The sequence below is a fragment of the Brassica oleracea genome, chromosome C1 (assembly GCF_000695525.1).
Source record: "Brassica oleracea var. oleracea cultivar TO1000 chromosome C1, BOL, whole genome shotgun sequence".
Taxonomy (NCBI): domain Eukaryota; kingdom Viridiplantae; phylum Streptophyta; class Magnoliopsida; order Brassicales; family Brassicaceae; genus Brassica; species Brassica oleracea.
In genome coordinates, this window is record NC_027748.1 from 1,275,054 (window position 1) to 1,286,278 (window position 11,225).

At 35.5% G+C, this 11,225-nt stretch overlaps 2 protein-coding genes across 2 annotated transcripts; one reads left to right on the top strand and one right to left on the bottom strand.

The window, feature by feature from the left end:
* The first annotated feature begins 2,629 nt into the window (after positions 1 to 2,629).
* Positions 2,630 to 5,214, top strand: LOC106305088 (cytoplasmic tRNA 2-thiolation protein 2). The gene is made up of 8 exons (XM_013741470.1): positions 2,630 to 2,719; positions 2,878 to 3,156; positions 3,602 to 3,950; positions 4,028 to 4,114; positions 4,188 to 4,309; positions 4,384 to 4,462; positions 4,532 to 4,908; positions 5,001 to 5,214. Exons 2-8 carry the CDS (start codon positions 2,885 to 2,887, stop codon positions 5,047 to 5,049), a joined length of 1,335 nt encoding a protein of 444 aa, XP_013596924.1. The 5' UTR covers positions 2,630 to 2,719; positions 2,878 to 2,884; the 3' UTR covers positions 5,050 to 5,214.
* On the bottom strand, positions 5,120 to 10,212 carry LOC106305078 (BEL1-like homeodomain protein 2). Its single transcript, XM_013741460.1, has 5 exons — positions 9,979 to 10,212; positions 8,667 to 9,798; positions 7,423 to 7,814; positions 6,875 to 6,935; positions 5,120 to 5,827 (listed from the first exon to the last, which is right to left on the bottom strand). The coding sequence occupies exons 2-5, from the start codon at positions 9,657 to 9,659 to the stop codon at positions 5,279 to 5,281; spliced, it is 1,995 nt and encodes a 664-aa protein (XP_013596914.1). The 5' UTR covers positions 9,660 to 9,798; positions 9,979 to 10,212; the 3' UTR covers positions 5,120 to 5,278.
* Between the last annotated feature and the right edge of the window lie 1,013 nt (positions 10,213 to 11,225).

The following is an 11,225-nucleotide window of genomic DNA, read 5'->3' on the forward strand; positions in this document are numbered from 1 at the left end:
ATTATTTCAAATTATTATGAATTATTTTAAAAATCATCTAAAGTGATTTAAACATGAAGTACATCAACAATACGATGTAACTGTAATTATTTTGTATTATTTTATATGTCATTGTAAAAAATCAACAATCTATTTCTAAAGGTAAATATCTCGTATAATGATTTTATTTAACTTGAAAATATTTTTACTTATGTGTTTTTTTAAAGGGATTGATGTTAGTAATTTTCAATCTTATACGAAATATAAAGAAAAAAATGATTTTTTAATTCCTCAAGTATTTTCAATCGGAAAATTAAATATTCAAGTATTATATGCGCATATTTATTCCCCAATTAATCATTGACTGCGCAAAATCATGATTAAAATATTCTACCGTTAAAAAGTTGACGGAAACCGTTATTTTCCGTTCATCAGTTAACAGTTGACTATTTTGTTCCCAATTTTGCGCAGTCAACTATTAGTTGAGGAATAAATATGCGCAAGCAATACTTGAGTATTAAAACTGCCGATTTCAAATACTTCGGGAATTAAATGCCCATTTTCCCATTAGTCTATTAGTAATTATTGGTCATTTAAATAAGCAGAATTAATGATACAGTAGTTCATCTTTCGAATACACAGAAATATATACTACTAACTAATACTATTTCATTATTTATATAAGAATACGAAAAGAACATGTGACTTGTTCCAAAAATCTCGTAACGCGGTGTTGGATAGCAAGATAAATTAAAATTCAAGGTTACGCAATATAGTCAAATTTCATACATACATGCATACGTGATATTACATTCGTATGTATCTGGTTTATCTTTTCACGTTGACAAAAAATAGAGAATGTGCTTTCACGTGTCTAAATCTTCAGTAATACTACAATTGTTCCTTTTAAGAAATTTCATGTCAATTTCTATCACGTTAAATTCATTATCATATAATACGGTCTTGTCTCTATATTATATGTTAAAAATACAAATACTTGGATATATGTTTTCTGGAGCATCATTTTAAAATGGCTAGATACATTGGTAACAAAAAAAAACGAACAGGAAACAGAGGTACATGATAAACTTGGGACCATTTTATTTAAATTATTGTATGCTTACTTGATAGATGCAGACAAAGAATTTTATAGATGACCTCGATATTCGATGCTTACTGCATAAGTTTTTGACATTGAATTCTCAGTAAGTTTGAAGATTTATCTATTTTAGTACGATCATAATCAATTTTATATGTTCTACAAACCCCACCAGCTGTTTGGATGTGTATTGTTTCTTTTTAAGAAATAATCTAAGCTTTCTGTGGTCATGTCTTGTTTTTTTCTTAAGATTCTTTGCCTTTGCAATTTCCCAAGACCTATTTTTAGTTTTAAATTGTTGCACAGAGCTACATGGATTCTAATCAATTATTTCAAATGTTGCATGTTACACACACACAAACTGATATATTCTGATTTTAGATCCGACATAACTGAAGCTGTAGATTTAATCGGTTGAATCAGCTATATGTCGATAGATTCTCCATGCATTAGTGTAAACATTAATTATTTGTTGATATTACATGTTGTAATCAATATTATGTATCTTCGTATATTTTTACTAACAGCATGATTAACCCCGGTCTCTTAGCCGGGGTTCGTAGTTCATGATTTGATATTTTTTTTTACATGTTTCGGCTAAAAAACGATTCTTATATCTTTTATTTAAGATACGGTTCTTAGTTGTTTTTAGCTAAAATCTAAAAAAATTAAGAACCGTCTATTTGTCGAAAGTAAGAACCCTAGTTAAGAGACTGAGGTTAATGATGGTCTAAAGTACGTTTATATCAATAATACTAACGAAGATAACATGGCAAAAGCCTTTATCAAAACGGATAGTAACGTAACTACAAACATGTTCTCCTATACATTACGACGATCATGTTTACTGCTCATCATCGATTATATGCTTATCGGAAAAATATTTAAAATACTAATAAAGTATTGATAAATTGTTTAATCTTTCTTCCATTACATACATATATGCATGCACATATAAATTGATTGGATCTTTTACACCACTCCGTGAATCAATTTTCTTTCATCTTTCTTCCATTACATACATATATGCATGCATTGCACTGGCCCAATTGAAAAGAGTAGGGATCTAACCAAATTTGTCGTCCACGAGACCTCGACACAATCATTTTACTTTGCTAATATCTCTACAAAAAACCATATAAAACCAAAACACAAATAGTATATAGTATCTATCTATTCCAGACATAAAGCTTTCTACCAAGCGTCCATTATAAAAATCTGTATAATATCCCACATTTTCCAAAAGAAAACCTTTTCGTAATGTAGTGCGTTTATCTCTTATATGCACTCTTACTTATTTCCTTAAAATTTTCGTATTAACTCGCTAGTTCTCTTCATGCGTTTAATCCCCCACTAGTCAATAATCTAAAATAATAATTTCAGTGGCAAAGACAGAGAACATCATCCCGGTATAGGAGGAAAAAACGGCATGTAGTTGGATCTTACTGAACCAAAAGCATAAATATGGGCCTTAATAATATTATCTGGGCTTCTATTCAATACAATAGTTGGGCCTTTTTTACTCTGTCTACCAAGGTTTTAACTCTCGTCTCGTCCCCTTCACCATCGTCTTCTTCTTCTTCCTCTACGGGAGCTGCTGTATCCGAAGCATCGCGACGACTCTCTTCCCACCTGAAACTGGTAATCTATCTAGACTCTGTTTTTTTTTTTTTTGTATTTAGGATTCATTATAGATGTGTTTGTTTCGATTTTGAATCTGAAAAATCTGTAAATCTCTTGAGAAGCTCGTTAATGGCGGAAACTTGTTCTTCTCTCATGAATCTACTGTATTGTATTAGCTTCGATATGGCTTGTAATTCATCTGGCTGCGAGTCCGGTGGTTGCTATGGCCGTGAGAAGGATAATGGACGCAAGGCTGTTGATGTTACTCTCTGCGTCAAGTGTAAATGCAATGAGCCTATGACGTTCGGTGATGGTGGCTCTGACGACGGGAGATTCTGCGCGGAATGTTTCAGGAGCAACGTCTATGGGAAGTTCCGTCTCGCTGTTACTTCACACGCCATGATCACTCCTTCGGATAACGTCCTTGTTGCCTTCTCCGGCGGTTCGTCTTCCAGGTTTTGCTCTCTTCCTTTCTCCAGAGCCGGCCCTGCCCTGTAGACGATTTAGTAAAAATTTCAATAAATTTTTTAAAAAAATTTGGTGGTTTTCTTATAATAAATTTGGGGGACTCTAGGCGGACAATGTTTCGTCCGGATTTGCCCAGGATCGGTTCTGCATGTCTCTATATGTTTGTTTTTGGTCATTTTTGACTGATGAACGTGTTCGGGCCGGTGTTGCTCTCTTCCTTTCTCCTCCAGATTTTGGGGCCCTAGACGATTTAGTAGAAATTTCAATAATTTTTTTTAAATAAATTTGGGGACTTATGTCTAATTTTTTTTTTCAAAAAAGGGGACTCTATGGCTAATGTTTCATCCGGCTTTGCCCAGGATCGGTCCTGCCTTATGTTGGTTGTTTGATCATTTTTGTCTGATGAACGTGTTGATGATGTGTGTGTTTTAGGGTTGCTCTTCAATTCGTGCACGAGCTGCAAGTCAAGGCTTTGAAGAATTACGAGGCGAGTCGTGATAGGTCTTTACCTGTGTTTGGCGTTGGTGTTGCGTTTGTGGATGAGAGTGCAGCTTATCCTGCTCTTGACGGTGGAATGAGTGATGCTATTGCGTGGGTTCGGTCCACTGTGTTGAGTCTGTCGCCACCTGGAAAGGATCTTCATGTTGTTCCTATCGAGAGTGTGTTTGGTTCGGACTCTGTTGAAGCACGGGATAGGCTTGTGAAGCTGTTGGATTCCGTTAGTGATGAGACTGGAAAGGAAGACCTTTTGCTGCATCTGAAGATGTTGTCTTTGCAAAAGGTTTGTTTGGCTGTTACATTGTTTTTTTTTTTTGTTTTGTCTATTTTATCTAATGTTTGTTGATGATTGTTTTATAGGTTGCCTCTGAGAATGGGTACAACAGATTAGTGGTGGGATCGTGCACGTCGAGACTCGCTTCCCATGTTCTTACGGCCACTGTCAAGGTGTGTTTCTTACTCTGTCCTGATTGATATCATCTTTTCTCTGTGATTTTGGATTGCCTTTTTGTTTGGACAGGGACGAGGCTATTCACTATCAGCAGATATTCAGCATGTTGATGCGAGATGGAAGGTCCCCATTGTGCTTCCACTTCGTGATTGTGTTTGGCAGGAAATAACTAGACTCTGCCATTTGGATGGGTTCGTGTATTTTAACTGATTTTGTCCATATTGAACTGTTTTGAATGACGTCTAACACATTGTGGGCAGGACAGTCTAAAGACTGTGGAGTTAGCTCGTCATCCTCAATCCGGGATCAATGACTTGGTGTCTTCATTTGTCGCTCTGTTGCAGGTGGCAAATCAATTTATTGGTTTCTTGTAGCCCATTGTTATGAACATACTTAGTTATGTGTTTGCGCAGGAAGAGAATCCTTCACGGGAGTGCACAATAGTACGCACAGCTGCAAAGCTTACTCCGTTTTACTTCAACAAAATTCCTGAAACGGACGACTCTTGCGTTCCTATGGCCACTCAGAGGCGTCTAAAGAAATTCAATCTCAAATACGACGGTTCCATGACTACAGAAGCATTCTGTCCTATCTGCAACTGCCCGCTAAATGGATCAGACTCATCGGAAGATGAGTCTGATGCGCTGTATGCTGCTTGCTGTTCAAGTTGCCGGTTCCAAATACTTCCACAAGATGGATCATCTCTTGAGCAATTTGGATCCTTACTTCCTCATCACATGATCTCCCAAGTGAAGCATCATCAAAAGGTTGACAGCCAAACATATCTGAGGTGAGCACCTAATTAGTCACACGAGCCTCTCTTGAAACCTTTGGTTAAACACTATTTTAACGTTGTTGGTTTTCCAAAAAAAAAAAATTCAGGGAGAAGATAAAAGACTGTTTGCTCTTGGACGATGAAGAGGCTGTCTGAATCTCCAAATGTTTTGTGTTCTTTCAGATATCATCTGCTAAGGCTTGCTTCAAGGCAGAGAGAAACTTAGAGTTTTGTAATGTTTTTTTATATATGATCATCTCACGATCTCAATTACATTATGCTATCATACTGTTTTCTCTTGTTTAATAGAGTTTGTATCAATCGGAGTAACAAAAGAAAAACCATATAACTAAATAATCAAATAAATGGAGTAACAAAAAGCTAATTAAAACCCACCAAAATCTCTAGCGCAGAAAGAGGCGTTCTTATCAGGGATATTGCCAGCATGGCGTAGACCAAGCGTGAGTGACACGTCACCAGTAGGGTTTGTAGTACCAAACCTTATAACATTATTATCACCATCCATGTCAGCATCATCAAATCCACCAACACCTTGCTGGCACGTTGCAATCGCAGAAAACGCGGTTGAGCCACCGTAGCTAGAGACTACTGCTGCGGCGGCGTTGGAGTGGGAGAAGGATGAAGGGTCGTTTTCGTAAGCATTGATATCGGCAGCTGATCTTAGACGGTGGCCTGCGTCTGGTGGGGTTGCTGCTGATTGTGCAGCTGTCGTTGGAGTTTGTGATGTGGTCCGAACCGCAGTGAAGTTGCTTTCATTGTTGTTGGATTTTGTGCTCTTGTCGTTGCTGCTGTTGTTTTTTGTTTCTTGATCTTCTTGTTCGTTTTCTTCTCTTTCTTTTGATTCTTGTTGATACATTTCTTCCACCATTGGTTTCCATAATCGAACCCTAGCATTTATGAACCAGTTTGATACCTGATCAATGCAAAAGACAAAAAAAACGTTTACCAAGATAATAATTATAAATTGTGGACTCTTTGTTATTTGTCATTTGGTTATTTAATGAATGCAAGAAATTGAGGGTTTCTTCGGGATAATTGAAAGCTGCAAATTTTGATGTACTTGAGAGAAATGGTCCCCTTTTGAGTCTTTAATGTCGATCGGTTTCTCTTTCATATCATGCACATAAACAAACACACACACACACACACTCTCTCTCTCATCTATGTTTGTATTTTGTAATAATAATAAAAACGAATCCCAAGAAAAGTTGCTTGTGAGTGGAAGGCAAAACACATGGTGTTCCTCTGTCATTTCTAACCAAACAAAGGAAAGAAACAAAAGATTTATCTCAAGTTAGTTACAAGTTACTTTGCCTACTCAGGAAATAAGTTAGGTTTATCAATCTTTCTCCTGGGATGTTAACTCATTGTAAACACTACCTGTTGTTTGTAATAAACACATGTTTAAGAAAATGGTCAAAATTCTACATGTGTGTAAAATGTTAACATAGTTCTTTTTTTTTTTGGTTATGCATCGTGAAATTTGTTTGTTTTTTGCTTAACGGCTTGCATCGTGAAGTTTGTTTGTAAACAGAAATCATAACTAGAACCCAAAATGTTAGGATCATATTTTAATTAGAAGAAAAAAATACTACTATTTTTATTTTATCAAATATCTTACAAAATACAAACGCAAACGAGACTATTCTATATGTTTTCGCTTATAATTTTCAAACAAATGTTTGATATCATGTACTAAGAGAACTAGTACATGTGCAGCTATTTCTAGGTGAAAGAAAATAGAACTAGTAACTCATTAGGAGTCCAGACTCTGATCACTATCATCAGTATTCAGTTGTATATCCATAAAAAAGTATCCATGATATCGACTAACACTAAGATACTCGACAAACACAACTTGGGTTAAACATCGCCAAGTATTTATTTTTATTTATTGTGTTAATGCCTATATAGTAGATATATGTCATATATATTTCCTATATTATATTTATAGACTGACCTGGTTTCTGGATAATCCAGTCTGACGAGCCAAGAGGTGCTTATCTGCATCGCTTGGATACCTGAGAAAGAGACCAGAAAACGACATCACTCTATCTTTGCCCTAAATTCAATCTAATTTTTTCTTTTCTTTATATTTTCTCTATAAACAATACAATCAAGTATACGCAAGAAAAAGTACAGACTTTCTCCTTCGTTTTGCCAACAAGGGCGTGAGAATCTAAGAGACAAAAGAAAAGCTGATGATTACATTAGCATAGATCCAGTTGTTTTCCTTCTTTTAACTTAGATTTCTTTTTCTGTTTTGTTTTACTCATAAAGCAAATTCCAGAGAGGTGAAAAAGTACAAAAACACTAGTCTTTTGCTTTATTTCCATTTTTTAGATTACTCACAGTAACAATAAAATAGCAAAATTCCACAGACATAAAACTAAAGAAAACAGTGATGATATGACAAGAAATTAAATACTTTTGCTCAGCTTCTTTTAACGTAATTGATTTATAAGGAGGAATAATGAAGAAGTATTAAAAATAAAGATTTTGACTTACGGGTGGAGGAAATGCTCGAAGAGCCAAGCTCTAAGGATATTAACGGAACGTTCAGGCAAACCGCGTTGTGGCCGCCAAGCTTCTTGTTCCATCATCCCCATTTGATGAAACGCACGTTGCTGACGCAGACTCTGTTCTAGGAAACGCAACCGTGGGGTATCGCCTTTAGTTAAACCGGAAGAAGATAATCCGGCTGCATCTTTCTCCCCAAGAAGTTCACAGCTCTGTCTAAGCTGAGCTGCCACCGCATCTTTAAGGCATCGAAAATGCCTCGACATAGCCTTTTGAGCCAAAGCGGTGTACGGTATCGCTGCGCCATGGCCCATTACTATGTCGAAAGAGTTCACAACCATCTGCATTTGCTCGCAGTAATGGTTGTACCGTCTGTCCACCTGCCAAACAAAATAAAACCATACATTATACAATTCATACATATATTAAATATTTACTTTTTCTTTTAATCAATGTTACTGCTAACCTGTGTGCTTATATATTCACATGATTACTAAACTGGTAGAGACTTTCTCATGGGGACGTATACTTGTGTACAAGTTTCATGGAAGCAAAATACGTATGATAAATTAACAAATGTCATTAGTTATGTTCAAATGAGACGGTAAGAAAACTTAAATAACCAGAGAATATACACTAGAGTTTTTGTTTTCCTAGCAATAGTACGTTTTATCGTATCCTCGAACATAAAATAAAATAACTTCTTTAGTGAAAAAATAAGACAAGCTAATAAGTCAACTAAAAATAGAATAATTCAACTATACGTAAATAATTAAGTAACGTTATGGGGATTAGCTTTAGGACGTAGGAGGGAGTAGCGTACATGGAGAAGGAAACGCCAGTTTAATTAATCCAAATGATTTTTCTTGATTAATCGACTCCACCAAACGCTAAGCATATCAAAATATTCCTCACAAAAACCTTTTAATACGATCCCGTCATAGTAATAAAATCGTTAGAAATTAAATTTTAAAATATAAATGCTGGTATGATTGCGTAGCCAGACTAACAAAACGATGAAACTATGACCAATTCTAATAGATTAATGGAGACAAAACAAATATCGATCAATCCACATCGTATCATGTTTCTTGTCTTTTTGTAATAACTTGTTGGATTAATGGTGTATTTGACTAAAACAATATGAATTTTTATGGAATTTCATGTTTTCTACGTAAAATGTGTGAATATCACTAAAAGACCAAGTCAAGAGATTGAAACTAAAGGAGTACCTCTTCGAGCATGGTGAGTAGCTTCACTTTCCTTCTTTGATGCTCAATCCTATCAGAGGCCGATAGAGGAGGATGATCCTTACTTGCTCCTGCCGACGATGGAGAGGCGCCAGCGCCACCACTACTGCTACCGTCGCCACCGCTAGTATTAGGGTTTGAGTTGTTCTTAGGTTTGTTTTTCTTAGAAAATCCTCTTCCAACGGTACAAAACTCCTCCAACAACTCTTGAGCTACCTTGGTGTACCTCGAGTTTCTTAATATATTGATTGCTCCTATGGAAGAAGATGAAGAAGCCGCCGCCGGAGATGATAGGAAGTGGTTTGATACTTCATTGTATTGATGATGAGATGATAAGTTGCTTCCATAGTAAAATTTTCTATACTCTTCCGCTTTTACTGCTGCCTCTAAAGACGACGAGAGAGATAAGGACAAGCCTTGTCCACCGCTGTTTTCCACGTGGACGGTCCCGATATTGTGATGATGATGATCGGAGGAAGACTGCCACGTCAGCTGTTGGTGAGGAAGCTGATGCATAGACATAGTATTAGTGTAGCCCTGATGATGAGATGGATTTGGTAGTAACATGTGAAGAGTTGAAGAACCGTGGTGGCTCCTTGTGGACGGCGGTTGTTGCGGTAAGAATAGCTGCATGCCGGCGGCTGAATTCATGGCCGGAATATTCTGATGTTGCTGCTCAAGTAACTGTCTATTTGACGGGAAAGATTGGGAGTGGTCAAAGTCTCCTCCTCCTCCTCCTCCTCCTCCACCACCACCGCTGCTTCTGTGGAAATTAAACATCTCTGATAACATTCCGGCAGGTTCGTAGACAGGAATTCCACTTCTGGCGACTGAGGATTCCTCATCCATCTCTAGTACCCTTTGATGTTCTTGCTTCTCCTGATGAGTTAAATTAGGAGAATCTGATCGGTTGAATCCATTAGAGAAGCTGAAAAATCCTCCTTGGTATTGTTGATGATGGTAATCTTGGGACATAGAAATATTGCAAAGAGACTTCAAGAGAACTGTAGTAGTAGGAGACGTGTTAGGCTTTTACCTATTCCCATATGAATCTTTCAATCTTCTTCTTCATGATATATAATATAAAATATATATCTCCTTCCTACCTCGGATCCTGTAATGATTCAGACAAAGAACATAACTAAGAAAGAGTGAGATGGTCAAATAGGTCGTATGCTGTTTTAACAAAAAAATCTATATACACATATCATCTGATGAACAAAATAACAAATACAGAGATATACATGTATGTATCAGATGTAAGAGAGAGAGATAGCAGAGAAGAAGAGAATACCTTTGGAGTTTGCTGCACAGAAAAAAAAAGAGAGAGAGAGAGAGAGAAAAGATACAAATTGAACTTATGTATCGTTTTCTCTAGCTCTCTCTCTTTCTAGACTCTCCTTTTCTTGTTTTCTTTGTTACTACGAGTTTGCTCAGGAATTGCTTAAATTAAAATAAAACTGATTAGTCTCTCACAAAGCAAAAGGAAGAGAAGAAAAGATATGACAGAGAGAGAAGTCACACTCTTTTTTTTTTTTTTTTGATCAAAGAAGTCACACTCTTCTATTTGCCTTCCTTTTTAGCCTACCAATCTTCTTCATCAGTTTTCTTACGTACAGTATTTTACTGCTCCTTCTGTTTTGATAGTTAAGTAGTTTTAGCAAAAAAATGTTTGTTTCACAATGTAAGATGTTTACATAATCCAAAAAACTTTTTACATTTATTACATGTTGTGTGACCATTCAAATAATTCATACATTTTTATTATTGGTTGAATTTATGTATTAAATGCTATTTTTCAAAAGTAAAATTTTTTTTAATATTCGCACTTTTAACTAAAACTACTTACAAATAAAGACAGAGGAAGTATTTCATAGTTTTTAATGTAATAATCCATTAATGTAATCATTATATATATATATATTCTCTGAAAAAAATAAAAATATATCTTCAGTTTTCTCTTTCTCCGACGAAATATTTTATTTTCTTAACATATAAAATAGTACGATATGTCTTTTTTTTATCATCTAATAATTATATTAAGAAGAACAAGAACAAGAACAAGATCATTAGGTCATTATTAACCTCAGTCTCTTAACTGGAGTTCTTACCTTCGATTAAGAGACGTTTTTTAACTTTTCTTAGATTTTAATTAAGAAAAGTTAAGAAACGGCTCTTATATAAGAACCGTCTCTTAAATAAGAGATATAAGAATTGTTTCTTAGTTGAAAAATGTAAAAAAAAAAGTCAAATCATAAGTTAATCCGATTAAAAGATCGGGGATCAGAAGTACGATATAGTATCTTTTATTCACGGAAATGTCGGCTGCCATCAACAAATTAAAGATCTTAATTTGGGAAACAAATTTAAAAAGCAGTGAAGGAAATTAAAAGGAAAAAAGTGAGTACAAGGTCATATCTCAATGATAAATGATAAGAGCCACCACCATAAATATTAAATAAAATATAGACAGATATATTTAAGATACAGCCATATTTATTTCCCATAATACTTTCATCTGTCAGTTTCTAATTACGCTGG